At 42.3% G+C, this 19900-nt stretch overlaps 1 protein-coding gene across 1 annotated transcript in view; it reads left to right on the forward strand.

The window, feature by feature from the left end:
- The first annotated feature begins 245 nt into the window (after window positions 1–245).
- LCT (lactase) overlaps window positions 246–19900 on the forward strand; it is a 51715-nt gene continuing 32060 nt past the window's right edge. The window contains exons 1-5 of the mRNA XM_019454804.2: window positions 246–885; window positions 8345–8424; window positions 11683–11766; window positions 16484–16586; window positions 17861–17936. Of these exons, the coding sequence (XP_019310349.2) occupies window positions 246–885; window positions 8345–8424; window positions 11683–11766; window positions 16484–16586; window positions 17861–17936 (983 nt within the window). The remainder of the gene's footprint in view (window positions 886–8344; window positions 8425–11682; window positions 11767–16483; window positions 16587–17860; window positions 17937–19900) is intronic.

Here is a 19900-nt window from a genome sequence, read left to right on the forward strand (position 1 = left end):
ACGGAGAACTTTTTCCTTCAGACACTTTCCAGGTTCATCTGCTTAAATTGTGCGAAATGTTTGAGGTCTTTGTGTTATCTCTTATGGTCTTTAAATTTTTGATATTACACTGGTAAGCCATGTGCTGATTTCATTATCACAGATAACGCAGTTAAATATTAACTGTTAATAATCACTTAGCATTTTACAACCTGGCTGTTGTTATAAAGTAACGATTCCATGTACTTCCTAACAGGTCCTTGAAAATGGAGCTGGCCTGGAATTCAGTCTTTATTGTCCTCCTGAGCTTTTCGTGCTGGGGGTTAGATTGGGAATCTGATAGAAAATTCATTTCAGCTGCTGGTCCTCTCACCAATGACTTGCTATACAACTTGAGTGATCCACTGGGAAACCAGCGTTCTAATTTTGCAGCAGAGGACAGAAGCATTTATGTTTGTCGCCAACCACTGCCCGCTTTCCTGCCGAAGTTCTTTAATAGTGTTCGTGCCAGTAAGATCACCCATTACAAAGTATTTCTTCCATGGGCACAACTTCTCCCAACAGGAAGCTCCAAGAACCCAGACAGCAAAACAGTGCAGTGCTACCGGCAACTCCTTGAGACTCTCAAGACCGCACAGCTTCAGCCCCTGGTCGTTCTGCATCACCAGACCCTTCCTGCCAGCACGGTCCAGAGAAGAGAAGTCTTTGCTGATCTCTTTGCGGACTATGCCACATTCGCCTTCCACTCCTTTGGGGACCTGGTTAAGATCTGGTTCACGTTTAGTGACTTGGAGGAGGTGATAAAAGAGTTTCCACACCAGGAATCAAGACCTTCACATCTCCAGACCCTCACTGATGCCCACAGAAAAGCCTATGAGATTTACCATGAAAAATATGCTTCTCAAGGTAAGTACACACAACCCTGATAGCTGACCCACCTTCTCCCTTCCTCCTTAAAGCAGGACTTGGCATTTCTTCCTCTTCAGTAGTCTTGTCTTTTGTATTCATTGGTGAGAAATTAATACTGTATTGAAGATACTCCCGTGGAGAGAAGCAGGGGTGGTTTATATTGCATAGTTCCAGCATTTCCTTTGAAAAATGTCTTTTAAGCACCCCTTCTCCAGTCTCGAGTCTGTGAGAGTATCTTTCTGTCCTTCCTACTCCATTCCTGCCTCCCTGCCTCTCCAAGGCTTCAGGATTGCCAGTCTTCCCTTAGTCTCCCCCTTTTCTCATGCAAAGCAAGTTATGCATTCTAGCTGAAGTTTACATTCCAGCAGAGAAGACAACTACAAAGATAAAATAACGATACACTGATTGGTAGTGAGGAGAGAGTAATTGCAATTGTCCATATTCCTGCTTTATAAGTAATTGAGGTTCTGATTCAGTAGGTTTAGGCAGGATGAGTACATTTGTGATTTTAATAAATTCCTAGGCGAATCTGAGGTATACCAATTTTAAGAACCAGTTTTGTATTATATATGCTTTCTGTTTTTTATTATATACTCTATGTATATTTGTATACATAGTATATAACATAATGCATACTTGTATATTCTACTTTTTAAACTTTAGATATTTTATGAGTACATTCTCATTTTATTAAAAATAAATATAAAATCCACCTATGAACGGATCAGAGTTTTAAATATTTCTCTCACTTATATATGTCATATATATGTAAGTTTAATTTTCACATTACAAAATACATTGCAATGAACATTCCTATATATAAATCTTTGTCTACCTTCCATTCAATAAATTCTTTCTGATTCTTAGAATTGAAATCACTTGTTCAAAAAATGTGCATTCTTTAAGACTTTAAAGCATGTTGCTAAATTATTTTCCAGAAACACTGTAATAGTGTATACCAACAGTTATAAAATTTTTCTGACCCTACTCAGCCTGTCTTCAATGATATAATCATTTTGTTATTGGTAATTTGACAGCTGAAAACTATTATCTCCTTATATGCCTCACTGGCACGTATTTGATTATAGAGAGATTAAACATTTTTCTATGTTAAAAATGAAAGCAGGGCAAGGGAAGAAAGAGTATGAGTGTGGAGGGAGCTGGTTCAGGTAGGGGTGTCAGGAAGACTGTCCTCAGGAAAGCCAAGGGAGGGAGCAAGCAAATGGATTAGAAAAGAGGATTCCAGGAAGAGGTTAAAGCCCCTGCATGGAGACAGTGAGAAGCCACAGTCAGTTTAGTGAGCTCTCGGTAGAGGGTAGGAGATGAGGAGAGGCTGAATTTGAAACTGCATTCTTTGGAAAGCCCGTCTTGGGGGCAAGTGAGCACGTAAATATTTGTTGGCTGTAATTCTACTGAAGAAGTGCTGGGTAAATGAACTTTGAAAGAAGGCAAGATTGAACTTGGTCCATCTCAAACAAAGGAAAATCTATCTTATTTTGAGGACAGACTCTCTAGAATTATTTTGATTATAAAGTAGATATACATGTTTATTAAAATGTCTGTAGATTCCATTCTTAAGTTTCATCAGGTTACTAAACACTTTCTTTTTTGAGCTCATATTTTCCTTTTCTGCTCATTCCTCTCATCCTTCATTTTGTGTTTCATCAATATCACTAGATTATCTACCCCAATATAATGCAGGACACAAAGTAAATTATTTTTTCAGTCTCCTTCTTATTCCAACAGGTGGTTTTCCTTCTTTCTCTCTTTCTCTTATTTTCCACTCCTTTTTTAGTCCAATCCCATAGCCTTATTGTTCTTTTTCAAATATATCACCTAATATACACAAAACAGTTGTATAACATGAGTTGGTTAAAAGCAAAATACTATAAAAAATTACTGAACTGCTTTTTTTTAAAAAAAAGCACAAAATTCTATAAAAATGCCCATGGAGTGACCTCTGAATCCAACAATTAAAACAGAATACCACCTCACGTCAACCAGGATGGCTGTAATAAAAACAAAACAAACAATAACAATTGTTGGCAATGATGTAGAGAAACTGGGACCCATACCACTGGTGAAGCCAGTGGTATGGTGAAGCCATTTTGGGAAACACTCCGGTAGTTTCTCAAACAGATAAACTTTATTTTTTGATTTTTTTTTTTAAGATTTTATTTTTAAGTAATCTCTATACTCAGCATGGGGCTTGAACTCACTTTGTGAGTTCACAAAGTGAACTCCCCAGATCAAGAGTTGCATGCTCTACCAACTGAGCTAGTCAGGAACCCCTTGAAACAGATAAACTTTAGAGTTACCTATGATTCAACAATTTCTCTTCTAGGAGTATGTCTGAGAGAAATGAAAACAAATGTCTGGAAGAAAGCTTATCACAAACATTCATAGCAACATTTTTTATAATAACCCAAAGTGGAAACAACCCTAATGTCCCTCAGTTGATGGATAAACAACATGTGGCATATACATACAATGGAATATTATTTACCCAAAAAGAAATGATATGTGCCACAACATGAATGTACCTTGAAGACATTAAACTAAGTGAAAGCAGCCAATCAGAAAAGACCACATATTATATGATTTCATTTATATTAAATCTCCAGAAGAGGCATAGAGACACTACAGTAGATAGGCTATATCTAGGGCTAGAAAAGAGAACAGGAAGTGACAGCTAATGGATAATGAATTTATTTTAAACATTTTTTTAATGTTTATTTATTTTTGAGAGAGAGAGACGGAGTGTGAGTGGTAGAGGGGCAGAGAGAGGGAGACACAGAATCCAAAGCAAGCTCCAGGCTCTGAGCTGTCAGCACAGAGCCCGATGAGGGGCTTGAACCCATGAACCATGAGATCGTGACCTGAGCTGAAGTCTGGCGCTCAACCAACTGAGCCACCCAGGCACCCCAAGGAATTTCTTTTTTGGTGATGAAAATGTTTTGGAATTAGATATGGTCATACAGCTTTGTGAATATGTATAAAGATTTTATTTTTAAGTAGTCTCTATACCCAGCATGGGGCTGGAACTATCATCTTACTATCTCCATTCTCCTCTCCCATCTCAGTCCTAAGCATCTGCTAATTAACTTCCTATATCTCTAGATTTCCCTGTTCTGAACATTTCATATGAATGGAATAATTTAATATGTCATCTTTTGTGACTGCAAATTCTATTGGGGTTTGTCTGATGTTTCTCTCATGAATAGGTTGAGATTATGGGTTTTAGGAAGGAAGATTACAGAATAAAGTGTTATTTTCATCATATATCAAGGATACAGACTATCACTGTGATTTATACTGTTAATATTGACCTTGATCACCTGGTTGAGGTTGTGTTTTTCAGGTATCTATACTGTAAAGTTATTATTTTTTCCTCCTTTCCATACTGCACTCTTTGGAAAGAAGTCACCATACACGGCTCACACTTAACGACTGGGAGTTCTGCTCACTCTAATAAGTAGTTTTTAAAAGTTCTTTTCTGAACTTAACCAAGGACACAAAAGACTTGTGCACTGAAAACTTTAGAACATTGCTGAAAGAAGGTAAAGGAAACAAAAATAACTGGAAAGTTATCCTTTGTTCATGGATCGGAAAACTTAATATTGTTGAAATTCCAGTACTACCCAAAGCAGTCTACAGATTCACTGAAATCCCTATCAAAATCCTAGTGACAGTTTTTGCAAAAATAGAAAAATCCATCCTTAAATACATATGGAATCTCAAGGGACCCCAAATAACCAAAACATTCTTGAAAAAGAACAAAGTTGGCAGACTCACACTTCCTGATTTCAAAACTTACTACAAAGCTCTAATAATCAAAATAGTGTGGTACTAGCTTAAGGATGGACATATACACCAATGGAATAAAATAGAAAGCCCACAAATAAACCCTTACCAAATGGTCAAATAATTTTCTACAAGAGTGTGAAGACCTTTCAGTGGGGAAAAGAGTCTTTTCAACAAGTGTTCCTGGGAGAAGTGAATATCTGCATGCAAAGGAAGAAAGTTAGACTCTTACCTTGTACCATATACAAAGATTAACTCAATTATTAAGGATGCTCAATCATTGTGTAGAGCAAATGAAAACCACAACAAGATAGCACTTCACACCCATAAGAATAGTTATTATTTTAAAAAGCAGAAAATCACAGGTGTTGGTAGAGATATAGAGAAATTGTAATCTTTATGCATTGCAGGCAGGACTGTGAAATGGTGTAGCCCTTATGGAAAAGAGTGTGGCAGTTCCTCAAGAAATTAAACATAAAATTACTCTATCATCTAGCGCTTGGGTGTACCTACATAAAAGAATTGAAAGCAGGGACTTGAACAGGTATCTATACTATACCTATGTTCATAGCAGTGTTATTTACATAGCTGAAAGGTGGAAATAACCCAAATGTCCATGGATGGGTGAATGGATAAACAAAATGTGCTATTTATACAACGGAATATTATTCAGCCTTAAAAAGAAATGAAATTCTGACACCTGCTATAACATAGATGAACCCTGAAGACATTATGCGAAGTGAAATAAGCCAGTCACAAAAGGACACACATTGTATGATTCCACCTACATGAAGGACCTACAATAATGAAATTCACAGAGACAGGAAGTAGAATAGTAGTTACTAGGGGTTAGGAGGTCTGGGGAATGGGGAATTCCTGCCCAGTGAATATAGAGTTTCAGTTTAGGATGTTGAAAAAGTTCTGAAGATGGATGGTGGTGACAGCTGCACAACAATGTGAATGTACTTAATGCCACTAAACTGTACACTTATAATTTTTAAGGGTAAATTTTGATATATATATATATATATATATATATTTACCACAATTTTTGAAAAATTCTTTTCTTCTTTTCTAATCTTTCTATATCTGTTATTATAAACCTCCTGTTTATGTGTTCAATGTGCTGCCAGTGGGGAGGATTCAGTAGAAGAGAGGATTCGGGCAGAGTTGGAGGCTGGGAGAGCGGGAACATTTCTCTTGTGGGAAGAGTAGAATTGCACACAACATCCCCCACTTGCACAACACTGAGACACAACCCAGGGTAACACCAGTATTACCTGCCTGCCCAAGCAGTAGTAGTAGCTTGAAGCATTGATATTGGCAGTTCAGTATTGGCCAGATTACTTTTATTGGAGTATTTGAGGCAAAAAGGGAAGGAGCAAGAGGAAAGGGGGCTATTTTTTTTTTTTTTTATAAACAGCCGCAACGGTTTTTAGTGGAACAACTTCCCTTTATGGTGGAAACAGGTGAGCTTATCCTTTAGTGAGGTCCAGCAATGCATAGGAGGGACAGGAATTTACACAATGCTGTGCAGTGGTTTTCTACACAGGCTTACAACAGTTCATTCTCAACCCACAGCAAATACCAGTTTTGAGCTAGACACATGAACACCTGTTCATGTCTTTGAGTTCATAGACATATGAACACCTGTTTAATTATGTCCAACAAAATGCAAGATAAATTTTTCTAAAGCAGAGCAATTATCCCCCTTTCAGTTCCATAGAAAACATGAACTGCAAGCTTCACGTGAGAATCTGGTTTTGAGTAATCTGCATTTGACAGTATGTTAAAAAGTATAGTTTATGCTTGCACTGGCAATGGGTTGGGAACCATGAGAATTTCTAGAACTTCAAGTACATTTGTTCACTCTAATTCTAAAAGCAGCTTCCAGAGTCGATTAGAAATTATCTATGGGGTGCCTGGCTTGTTCAGTCGGTTGGGCATCTAACTTTGGCTCAGGTCATGATCTCACGGTTTGTGAGTTTGAGCCCCACATCGGGCTCTGTGCTGACAGCGCAGAACCTGGAGCCTGCTTTGGATTCTGTGTCTCCTTCTCAATCTTCCTCTCTCCCACTCATGCTCACACACTTTCTCTCTCTTTCTCTCTCTCTCAAAATGAATAAACATTAAAAAATTAAAAAAAAATAATCTGTGAGTTCATCTATTTAGGGATTAACTGTACTCTTATTTCATTTCTTTGGCCTACAGATGATTGTACATTTTAAGATGTTAAGCACAAGCTGGGAACTTATGTTCCATGTGTGCTGATGTGACGATAGAATGAAGAATAGAAATCGGTGAAAGGTGAAATGGATCCATCAGGGACAATCATTTGAGTAACTAGAAAATAGCGTTATCTTATCAGAATGAGGACTAAATGTCTGTAAGTGAAATTCCCTGCTTAGGAGATTTCAAAGTTCTACCACGTTTATCAAAATAAGCCCCTTTTGGGGCACCTGTTTCTGGCTTAGTTGGAAGAGCTTGCGACTCTTGATATCTGGGTCATGAGTTCAAGCCCCATGTTGGGTATAAAGATAACTACAAAAAAAAAAAAGCACTTTTGTAGTTGTTAGTGGCGGTTTCATTGTCAGCACACAGCCTTACAGTTTAACTCTCAAACTCTGATTTTATTTGGTTTTCATTTAGCGTTTCCAAACCACAGGTCTGCTATGCACCCAGTGCTGAAGTTGCTATCTGGAGTGATTGTTTTAAATTTTGCTCCTCAGCGAGCACACAATCCAGGGGGAGATAAAGACTCAGGCACATGAAAGAGTCAGTTGGCAATACAAACGGCTGAGGAACCCCTCCTCCGCAGCCGTGTTTCTCAAGTGGTGGTCTGAGGACGAGGGTCAGGAGCACCTGGGAAGCTTGTTAAAATGCACTGTTGCAGAGCCCGCCCCAGTCTGCTGACAAGCACACAGGGGATTTGGACGCACACAACTGCTGAGCACCACTGCAGGTAATCAAGTATCAAATCAAGTGGGTACACGCTACAGGTGTTTATAGTTCCTTCGTTTTCCCCTCCGTGCACAGGAGGGGCTGAACTGATGTTCAGGACAATGAATAAGGACCGGGTAACAGCAGAAAGTGTTAAACAGACAAAGTGAGGAAGCAGTTCTCACCTCACCACCTTCTACACTGGAGGGGCAGGGCAGGGTAATTGCTTTTATTCTTTGTGTGTGTGTGTGTTTGTTATTTTGTTTTATTTTAAGAGAGAAGAGAAAGAGTGAGGGAGAGGGGCAGAAGGAGAGAGAAAGAGAATCCCAAGCAGGCTCCATGCTCAGTGTGGAGCCCAACACAGGGCTGGATCCCACCACCCCAGGATCATGACCTGAGACGAAATCAAGAGACTCTTAATTTCAGGAAGAGCCACCCAGCCTGCCCTGCTTTTATTCTTGTAAAAGACAAGTGTCCTGCATTTCTGAGTCCTGATTTAGATGAAACATTCTCTAAAGGGACTTTGTTTTGTTTTTAAAGGCACCTTGTTATCTAAAATCTTTCAGCTAGGGTAAAGTCATGTTAAGTGATTTCTTCAGAAATCATTTTTAAAGTCAGTGAACATGGAACAGGAAATGAGTCCCCACGCTGCTTCTGCAGCCCCAGCATCCTGCCTCACTCACCTGCAGCTGGTTTCTCTGGTTGGTTTTAGGCGGAAAACTCTCTGTGGTCCTGCGAGCTGAAGCAGTCTCGGAGCTCCTGCTGGAAACGTCCACGTGTGCTCTTGCCAAGGTGATAACAGCACCCCAAAATAGCAGTTGCAACATCTGAGGAAAGTTGTGATTTTCATTTTAGAACACTAGAGAAGTTTTCATCTGTTAGCCTGGCATTTTTATTAACTGCCTCTTCTGAATGCTGTCCATTCTCTAGATTCATGTTTACCTTACAAACAAAATCTCATTTATTGCGTCCCAGCTCTTGCTTGATCTAGTGTCAGCTTTTGCCTATGTAAATAAGTCAAATGCTTCTGTTTGCTCTGATTTTTTTTTTTTAACTAAAAGAGTCCAAAATAGCTTATTAGAGGAGAGGTGTGTTAATAGCAAAAGAGATATAAGGACAGGCAAAGGTTGTTTGTTTCTTTAAGTTTATCTATTTTGAGAGAGAGAGAGAGAGAGAGAAGAAAGAGAATCCCAAGAAGGCTCCATGCTGTCAGCCCAGAACTCATTGTGGGGCTTGACCCAAAAACCATGAGACCATAACCTGAGCCACTATCAAGAGTCAGATGCTTAACCAACTGAGCCACCCAGGTGCCCCTTATTTTGTTTTTTTTAAATAACAAAACTCCCTAGAGTATCATCTTGTTTTCTGCCTCCTCTGAACATAACTTTTTAACTATAATTTTATTAACTATAATTTTAATAAGAAAAGTTAAAACATCTGAGAATTAAACAGCTTTGGCCTGTGTAAGCTTGGCTGCTGGGCAGTGTGGAAAATCACCTGGAAAAATAGCTGATTTCTGTAGTTTTGCAGATTTCTGTAGGGTGCTGTATAGATATCACAGTGCCATGTGACAAACACTGTCTGTCTACGTGGTGCCTGTGCTACGATGGGGGCCCCATAGGTCAGGGTCCGGTCCTCAGATTTACCATCTCAGGAACTTAAAATCCAGTTTTGATAAGATTCTGAAAAAATAGTTTCAAGGCTGACCATATGGCCAGAATGCCATCTAAATTAATTTACAAGGGGTGATAACCGCTATCGGTTATGAACTCAGGAGACCAAAGTGCTGATCAGAAAAGTGCTTGTCAAGCAATAGCCTTTGGACTGGTCTCTTTGCCCCAGTCCATGCCATGCAGTGCTTCTGGAGTTTCCATGAGCCCAGTTTTTATTAATTCCCTACTGGGAATCTACACTCAGTGCTCACTCTGAGATTCAAAGATGCATTGCATGGACGTGCCTGGGTGGCTCAGGCACCCAGTCAAATGCCAGTTAAGGCATTTGACTCCGGTCATGATCTTGTGGTCCGTGAGTCTGAGACCTGCATCAGGCTCTCTGCTGTCAGCACAAAGCCTACTTCAGATCCTCTGTCTTCCTCCTTCTCCCCGCACCCTCAAAAATATTTAAACATTAAAAAAAAAAAAAATGTGTTGCATGGATTATGGTGATGGTTGCACAACAATGTGAATGCACCTAATGCCAGTGAACTTGGTAAATTTTATGTTATGTGTTGCCACAGATGGGAGAAATTGGTGCAAATCCCTCAGGGCCTTCCAGGTGTGGCTCACTCAAGCTGTCTTGGGGTCTCCCCTCCTATTTTTCCCAGTGTATATGCTATGCTTTCTTCCCCATCTTGCATGCACCATTCAGTGTGCTTCTTATCCTAGATTTGCCCAAATCTCTTCCAACAAAATTCTACCCATTTATGACATACACGTGCATACACTTTCCATCGGGAGGCCTCATTTAACAATACTCCCTTGCTCAACTTGATTTGCTTTCTCTCTCCACTTGGAACACATAGCCCTTTGTTTAGACCAGCACTTTCCAAGTCTTGTTGTGTACCAGAATCACCTGGAGAGCTAGTAAAGCGCATAAGCCAAGGCTTAATGTGGAGGGACTGTCCTGGGTCTTCATAGTTTCCAGGTGAGCCCCAGGTAAGTTTGAAGACCACTGATGTAGACTTCCTTATAGCACTTCTAACTTTCTGCAATTTTTCATGTAATTGGTGCATTTACTAACACTCTGTGTTAAGTTGTACGCTTCAGTGGTTCTACTCTTTAAATCTTCCTCCACTGCAATGACTTTCAAGGGTGGGAACTAAGCAACTATGTGTTGTACAGAAATGACAAACAAAAGTAAGAGCTGAGAGGGGGTGGGGAAGGGGTTTGGTGGTACTCACCAAAGTGGAGCAAGCATGTAGGCTATTGGGTAAACACGGATGAGACTTGATCTGGAAAGCCATAGGGAGCTAGTGATGAGTCAATTATCAAAGGTCCATGGTGCACTTGGTTGTCATCGGATGCCATTATCAAGGGTCTGTGTCCCGAGGGAACAGATGATCTATGAAGGAGAGATAACAGGCTCTGATCCAGTCATGACAAGGATACAATGACTTCTGAGAAAGGCAGGGATGGAATCACAGTGGTATCTTTATGTGTTTAGACTGTGAATCTGAAGTTCTTAGAACATATGCAGGCCAGAGACTGTGCAGAGGGATAGATATGTCCAGGACCATAAGAGCTGTGCTCTCGGATAATACAATGGGTCAAGCTAGGGTCAACTAGGGTGGACTTGAAAACTGTGGCCTGACAGTAGGCCAGTGACGATAGCCTACAATTAAAACAAAGCCCCAAACCCCTGTAGGTCTGCAGAGATCACTGCAGATCCTGTGGGTGTCTGAGTGCTCCGCTATCTCTGTCCCAGCAAAGTGGGACGGCTGTGAGGAGGGGGCTGACCAGGGCAGCTCTGGCCTCTGACTCCATTAGTGCTCACTTCTTTGGTGGAAACCCACCATTTCTGGCATCCAGTACTTCATTCCCTCATTTAAATCTTTTTTTAAAAATTTTTTTTGAATGTTTATTTATTTTTGAGAGAGAGAGAGACAGAGCATGAGCAGGGGAGGGGCAGAGAGAGAGGAAGACACAGAATCCGAAGCAGGCTCCAGGCTCTGAGCTGTCAGTACAGAGCCCAACGCGGGGCTTGAACCCACAGACCGTGAGATCATGACCTGAGCCGAAGTTGGATGCTCAACCGACTGAGCCACCCAGGCTCCCCGTCATTCCCTCATTTAATCATATACATTTATTGAGCACTTATTGTGTGCCGAGCACTTTGCTGAGTATGTGGTGATACATTCCCAGCAACATGCAGGCACAAGGCCTCCATACATTCTCACTCTGTCCCAGCTTCTCCTCTACCTGCTTTTTCCTGGAAAATCTCACTTTGGAGTATCCATTTAGTAGGAGGAGGAGAAACAAAAAAGGATACTTCTGAACAGTACTTTATCTTGAAATTGCTTATGTTCTAACGATCCTATTTACTTATTTCTAGGGCACCGTCGATTTCCTCTCTCTTGATTTGTTTTATGAATGCCAAAGTGAGGCAAGTTTGCCACAGAAGTTGAGTAAATTGCAGGTAATTTGAGCCATTTCCCATATTGATGAATGGTGAAGCTTCCTGACAGCATATTAGACATTTTTTTAAATGTTTATTTTGTTTAGAGACAGTGTGTGTGAGCTGGGGAGGGGCAGAGAGAGAGGGAGAGAGAGAATCCCAAGCAGACTCTGGGCTGTTAGCACAGAGCTAGATGGGGGCTTGATCCTATAAACCATAAGATCATGATCTGAGCTGATACCAAGACTGGGACGTTTAACTGATTGAGTGCCCCAGCATATTAGACATTTAATGCTCTGGCTGATGTGTAAACTGAGCTATTCCATGCAGAGCCAGCAGACCTGCAGAGCTGCATCTGGGCAGATCTCCAGTGAATGCATTGCTGGAGAACTTTGCAGGGTCAGGCAGTCTTCCCTGGAAGAGGTAATGAGGGTTGTCTTATTAAGGTAAATATCTCACATGGATCTCTTGTGTAGATACCTGAGAATTGAAATTCCAGTCAGTGTTCATCCTAAGATTTAAAAGGGCTTTTCATGGATGGTGGTTGTGGTTGCACAACAACGTGAAAGTACTTAATGCCACTGAACTGTAAAAAATGGTTATGATGGCAATTTTTTATTTTTTTATTTTTTATTTTATTTATTTATTTTTGATATTTATTTATTTATTTATTTATTTTAATATGAAATTTATTGTCAAATTGGTTTCCATACAACACCCAGTGCTCATCCCAACAGGTGCCCTCCTCAATGCCTGTCACCCACTTTCCCCTCCCTCCCACCCCCCACCAACCCTCAGTTTGTTCTCAGTTTTTAAGAGTCTCTTTTTTTCTCTAAAATCAAATACTAATTTTTTTTTTTACATTTATTTATTTTTGAGAGATAGAGACAGAGTGTGAGTGGGAGAGGAGCAGAGAGAGAGGGAGACAAAGAATCCGGAGCAGGCTCCAGGTTCTGAGCTGTCAGCACAGATCCCGACGTGGGGCTTGAACTCACCAACTGTGAGATCATGACCTGAGCCGAAGTTGGGCACTCAACCGACTGAGACACCCAGGCGCCCCGATACTAAATCTTTTTTTTTTTAACTATACATTACTCTATTTAAAGGCTTCCAGGGGCGCCTGGGTGGCGCAGTCGGTTAAGCGTCTGACTTCAGCCAGGTCACGATCTCGCGGTCTGTGAGTTCGAGCCCCGCGTCAGGCTCTGGGCTAATGGCTCGGAGCCTGGAGCCTGTTTCTGATTCTGTGTCTCCCTCTCTCTCTGCCCCTCCCCCGTTCATGCTCTGTCTCTCTCTGTCCCAAAAATAAATAAAAAACGTTGAAAAAAAAATTAAAAAAAAAAAAAAAAGGCTTCCATATATTATATAGTTCATATAACTTGAATTAATGGTTCTGCAGGTGAAATGCACACACCAGCAGCATCACCTTGGAAATGCAAATTCTTTTTTTTATTTTTATTTTTATTTTATTTTTTAATTTTTTAATGTTTATTTACTTATTTATTTTTTAATATATGAAATTTATTGTCAAATTGGTTTCCATACAACACCCAGTGCTCATCCCAAAAGATGCCCTCTTCAATACCCATCACCTACCCTTCCCTCCCTCCCACCCATCAACCCTCGGTTTGTTCTCAGTTTTTAAGAGTCTCTTATGCTTTGGCTCTCTCCCTCTCTAACGATGGCAAATTTTATGTATGTCTCACCACAACTGAAAAAAAAAAAAGACATTTCACACCCAGGTCTGCTGAATCAGATGCCAGCTATGGGGATCTTCCTGTAAACTTAGGCCCTTCCTTCCCGTTCCCAGGATTGTTTTCCTCAAGTCTAATGATTGTGACTATTTAGAGAAAGTATGTTGGATGCCACCTACCTACCTACCTATTAGCTTTCTGTCCTATGCTTGGTCACTGCTGAGCACCTTCCTCATGGAAGACAAATCCCCAATTCCCTGGAGTCCTGACTGTCAGCCCATCTCCGAACAGGTTAGAACAGATTGCACACCCAGTGGCTTCTCTCTGGCCTTCCTGGGTCCTAGCAGTATTTCCATACTTACCCCTGAAGAGCTGCCCTCTCACAGGCCTCTCCAGGGACACCTGGCCACCAGCATTCACCCGTGTCTTCCTCTTGCCTCTGCAGGTGTGGGTTATAAAGCCACTCCCCTCTGCTTTCAGCCCTGGGCCTCCTGGCTTTGAATCCCAGCACCCCCACCACCAGGCAGGGTGGATTGTTAGAGGAATTACCTGTTTAAAGGCCAAGCTCATCAGTGTCAAACCCTCAGTGCTGCAGCTAGGTGGGAACTCCATTTGACCCGAGGCTGGAAGCTTGAAATGGACTAATTAGCATCAGTCCCATCCCTGTGTCTATGGGTTTCCTGCTGACCTTGTAGGCACTGCCGCTTTTATTGTTTACAAATACTATGATCTAATAATCAAAGACAGCAGATGCATTTACAAGGTATTTGAGTAATAGCTGCTATGACTTTAGTGCCTGCTCTGTGCCCCGCACTGCGTGGGGCACTTTATCCTCATGTTATCCCTTACAGCAGACCCCAACACTTAAGAAACTTAACCAAGGTCAGACATGAGGTAGTGAGCAGAGCTGGAATTGGAACCAGGGCTTTCTCATGACACCACACTCCCTCTGCAAGACAAAAATAATTCCAAGGTGTTGGGGACATTATAATGAGGGTGGCATTTTTGAAAATCATGTATAATTTTAGTTGTTTTTGCAAATATCTTCTTACCTGAACCCAAACTGGCTTGACCCAGAGACTGCACTGGTGGGCTTGGTGGGCCAGATTTCTGGGCCGTAAGCAGCGCTGAAGTAGTGTCTTCAAGGCCTGCTGATGCCTGTCACACCTAAACCTATCTTTTGTCTTCTTTAAGGACTTCAACCAGGGCTTGTTCCTCAGCTAATGGGTTCATTGTCTGACATTTTAAAACTGTCTGGGTTAGGCAGATGGAGCATGCCTCAGAGAGGCCATCAACAGAGGACTGGCTTAATTTCTGCTTGAGGATGTGGTTTACAGTGTTTCTCTTTTGACATCAAAACGTTTTCAAGAAGGCCTGTTCCCCCCAGTGTCTGGATAAAGCTGTGAACTCTCAGTTGAGAGCTGGCCAGCCGAATAGTAAAACCCTCCTGGACAGACTTGGCAGCCTTTTATTAGGAGTTCTTTATTCCTATTATTTCCTTAGGTAGGGATTAGGTTCCAGATGCTGTATTTGACACTTCAGATGTAGCTCTAAAGATTCAGGATGACCACTTTCATCACCAGCTATGAGGAGAGAACTGAGCTGGAGAGGAGACTGTCCCTCTCTGGGCTCGTTGGTTTACAGGCGTGTACCATTTCCCACACAGCACGCCCAGGACAGGAAGAACAGCTTTCTCCCCAGGCAAGGGGCTGACTTGTGTCCCCAAGAACCCAGATCATTCTGCCCACTGCTTCCTTCAGAGTGTACCCTTCCTCCTCATCTGGGGTCCTCTCACCCTGCTCCTGGAGGCTTGAAGGCCTGGAGGAGCAGGTCCCACGCTGTCCCATTCCCGTTTCCTTCCACTCTCCCCAGAGCACCTGCACATCCTTCTCCGAGCCTCAGGGACCCTGAGCTGCTGCTCTTCTCACCAGCACACAGGTGTTTTAGGGCTAGAAGACATCCTCATGCCCAGCACATCTAAATTCTGCAGGAGGTGCATGAGCAGTGCCCCTGTCCTCTGAGCAGGTAAAGGCTCTGCTCACCCAGGAAATTCCCCACTCAGCTGAAGGCTCCTTCAGCCCTCCTGGCCCCCATTGTGTGTTGATCTTTCAGGAGAGAGAAAATCCTCGGTCCCCTTAGCTGTTGGGTTCCCCTGCATCCACCCAGCAAGGGAAAGAATGAGGACTGTGTGAGCTGCACCTCCTTTAACTGTGGTCTTGGGCAACTTAGCTTCTCAAGGCTGAAGGCACTTTATCTGTAAAGAAGGGGCATTGTTGCAGGTGACTCTGAGAAAATAAAGAATGAGCCTGCCTTCTTTGGAAGTAGTTGCTATCGGTATCTCTCAGTGGCTTTTAACTCCTCCGAAGAGGAAAAACTTGATGTGGGGAAAATGACCAAACCCAACCTCCCCCCCAGAAAAGGTAATTTAAAGTGAAGTCAAACAACATGTTTCCTTTGACAGTGAAATGGCTTAGAAATGGGAGAAAAGTCACACCTGTTCCATTTGAATGAGGGCCGCTTTATCATCGTTATTATTATGGAAAATGTGAAATATGTCTACAAGAAAAGTATAATGAAGCCATCTCCAACTTCAAAAGCTATCGACTCATGGCTGATCTTGTTTCATCTATGCCCCATCTTCCCCTTCTCAAGTCAGGTTGTTTTGAAGCAAACCCCAGACATCCATAAATACTGTGATGGTGGCACCTGATTAAGCCTCTTATAGTAAGAAAGGCCCCTAACATGAGTGGATGGCCTTGTCCCTGGTCCCAACACAGTGCCTGGTTGGGCACTGTAAGCCTTGTAAGCATGCTAAGCCTATCTCTTTGGTGTGGGTTGATGGGGAGGGTGTGGCCACTGTTACTGAAAAGTGTAGCTCATTCTCCCTCAGAGTCTAGAGTCTGCTTCCTTTCCTAATTGAGATGTCTGGAGGTCATTTCCCAAACCGGAGTGAGGTTCGTAACTTCTCATCTTGAAAATCTATCCTTGTTATCAAAAGACTTATACTAGGCAACTTCAATTCACTTGTTGGCCTTTATCTTTTTCAGACTGTTGAGCCAAAAGTAAAAATTTTCATCTTCAATCTAAGATTCCAGGACTGCCCCTCCACCAGGAAGAAGTCAGCCAGACTGCTCTTCAGCCTTCTCGAGGGTGAGTGGACCATTGCTGGCGAGGTTTTGAGTCACATTTGGTGCACTGGCTTGGCAGTAGCAGTCCTGAAAGTCTGGGGTTCCAATAAGAAGAAGGACCAGAGGAGGGCTGGTCTGAGAGCCCACCCCAGATGCCTTTGTACCCTCTGTCCCTTAGCTCCCACTGACCCAAGAAAGACGAGGGGTTCTGTATAAAGATGGCAAGGATGCCTCGGTCTTGTGTAAATAAAGGCCATCAGGCCTCAGGTATCAGGTGTAAGCAGGGGAACTGCTCTGTGCTTGCGTGTCCCCTTCCATTACCCATCCCTCTGATATCTCACCTTTGCCTCACTCTGCTTCTTCTTATTCACGTCCGCATTTCACTTCAGCTTGCACATGGCCCTAGTGGGCACCTCACCAAAACCTTCATGTCTAAGACCCACAGCTCATGGACCATCTTCTCTGTGCCTCTTAGTTCAAGTTCAAATTCTTGAGAGTGAATCTGACTGGGGGCCCCTGGATCAGGAGATCACTCTTGGTCCAGTCGGGTCAAGGGTAAGGTGGATTCTGTTAAGGCATCAGGGGCTGAGGATCTACTAGAGACTCTGCAGGAGGGTCTGGGGGCCACATTCCTGGGTGTCCTGACATCCATCCCAGTCACCCTATAAGGCAGAGTATGGTATAAGTCAGTAGTGCCCTTTTTACTACCTGTAACCAGTACTGAGCTGACTTCACAGACCTCCTGACACTCATCCATAGATACCACTTAATAACCCTCACCCTAACTCATTTTTTGATGGCATACCTATCTCTATTCTTAAGTTCCATCCCTTTCTAAATGGCTAAAATGGTCAATTTTATGTTGATGCATAGTTTACTACAATTTAAAAAATTCCATCCTTTTCTGATGTCTGAGTTCTTCTAAATCAATTGTTCTCCATGTGTGGTCTCCAGACCAACAGCATCAGCCTCACCTGGGACCTTGTTAGACATTCAAATCCTTGAGCCCTATGTCAGATGCACTGGATCAGAAACTGTGAGGTGGGCCCAGCAATTTGTGCTTTACAAGCTCTGCAGGTGATTCTGATGCACACGGAAGTTTGAGAACCACTGTTCTAAGTAGGTGGAAATCACTTCTGACCTCCTTAGTGCTTTAGTCCATGGCATTTTCCAGGAAGCTTAGAACAAATGCTTGGAGTTTAGGTGTGTTGTATATATAAGGAAAACGATTGATGGCAATCATGCATATTGTTGGTTGGACTTCAGGGAGAATTAATTAAACTTCTTCTTTTACAGCCATAAATAAAAGCCAAGTGATCACCATTGGGTTTGATCTCAATACTTTCCTGAGCTGTTCAAGTTCCAAGAAAAGGTAATGTTAGATTTCCTGCTGAAGTATCAATAGCTGATGTTTGCAGAATATTCTTTCATACGTGTGATCTCATGGGACTGTTGCCATCTGCCTCTCGCCAGTGATTTTATCATGGCTGTTCTGTAGGCGAGAGATAAAGGCTCAGAGGGGATGGCAGAGAGAGCCTGTCTCCCATTGCATCTTACCCGGGGCCCACATGGTCCTGCATCCTCTCTTGTCATTCTGCACTGGTGACCTTTGCAGTTTGTCCAAGTGTACACAATGAGTAGAGCTGGTATCTGAACCCCTGTCTTCTAATTTAAGATCTTGTTGGAGACAACCTGAGTTTGTGGAACAGCAGCCTGGGTTAAAGATATATCTGACCACCCCACTGAAGTTACGTGTTCTGAGTAAGTGAGGTTAGTTCTGTATACCTGTTTCCTCATGTGATATGTAAAACATCTTCCCCTTGAGGAGATAGCATAGGTAGGAGATTGAACTGTTGCAGTGGGGCAGAAACCTAACTCAGTGGTGTTCTAAGAAGAGGTTGTTTTTGACTTTCGTGGGTTTTTTTTTTTTTACTTTGTTTTTTATTTCCTTAAGTAATCTCTATACCCAATGTGGGGCTTGAATTCATGACCCTAAAGATAAACAGTCACAGGCTCTACCAACTGAGACAGCCAGGCATACCCTAAGAAGAGAGGTTTTAATTTATGTGGGGTTGCAAATAATTTCTTACCAAAATTATGGCTAAAATACCAAAATTTGTAAATGGCATACTTTAAAAAAAAATTAGAGCAGGTTTTAGGTTACCCCCATAATGACCCTCTCACAACACTCAAAATCCGATGTGCTTCCCAAGTGAGCATGAAAAGGATGGTGTGGACTCCTGAAATCATTGTTGTACTGTATGCTAACTAATTTGGATGTAAATTAAAAAAAAATTAAAAATAAAATTTAAAAAATAAAATAAAATAAAAACCTAAAAGACAAAAAAGACATGGGCCAACCACATACAAATGACATCCTCTCTCCACATGACAAACCTAAAAGACAAAAACCTAAAAGGATGGTGTGGAAACCAGGAGATGGTTGTTCCCCAGAAACGTCAGCCTTCCATGGGTATGTTACACATGTGAGCTTCATGCACCATGCATTGACGAAAGACAAAGACTGGAAAGAATCATTTGGCTTCCCAGACTTTGAGCTAGAGCTCTCCTTACCCTACCTCAGACTGCTAGAAAAGCTCTGTCCAGGGTCACTCACTCAGTTGCTACCATCTTCTTGTGCTTTTCCTCTCCTAGCACTTGTGTATCTCAATCTGTTGTTCAGTCCTCTCAACTCACTTCAAGCTCTGCCGGTTAAACCAACAGACCCCGAGTGGCTGCTACTGTCAGGCTTTGTGCTGGGAGTATGAATGGTAGAAAGAGCAGATAGGTCAAAAGTGCTCCCTGACCACACTCGGAGTCAGCTGAGGATTACTGGGCTATGTCTTTTCAGAAAATAGAACTCAAGAGGCCATAATGAAAGGGTTACCCAGAAAGCTCAGTAATTATAAAACCACAAGATGCCATATGATATCAGCTCCAAGGTTCTCCCTCTAAACTTGGCCTGAGGCAAAGGTCCAACACTGGCTGACATTAAACTAACAGCCGGCGATCCTCATTCAGGGGGATGTTGGTGGAGAGTCTGCTGGGGGCCAGGGCAGACTGAGGGGGGTTCCAACAGGAGTAACATCCTTTTCTCTTTGAGAATCTTAGACCTTGGAGGGGAAGCAGAGTGGCCCACAAATGACTCTAATACCAGATTGTGGCAGAAGACAAAGCATTGCTCCACAGAAGGGGGAGAAAGAGCATTATCTGGGATGCTCTGAGGTGGCTGGGGGCAGGAGAGGGATAGCTGAAGGAGGGCTACCTGCAAGGCCTGGGCATAGAAACTGGGGCTATGCTAAATCTCTTGAGAGATACTCAGTATACTCATACTGA

This window comes from Panthera pardus, unplaced genomic scaffold (assembly GCF_024362965.1).
Source record: "Panthera pardus isolate Hobbes unplaced genomic scaffold, ASM2436296v1 HiC_scaffold_10, whole genome shotgun sequence".
Lineage (NCBI taxonomy): Eukaryota > Metazoa > Chordata > Mammalia > Carnivora > Felidae > Panthera > Panthera pardus.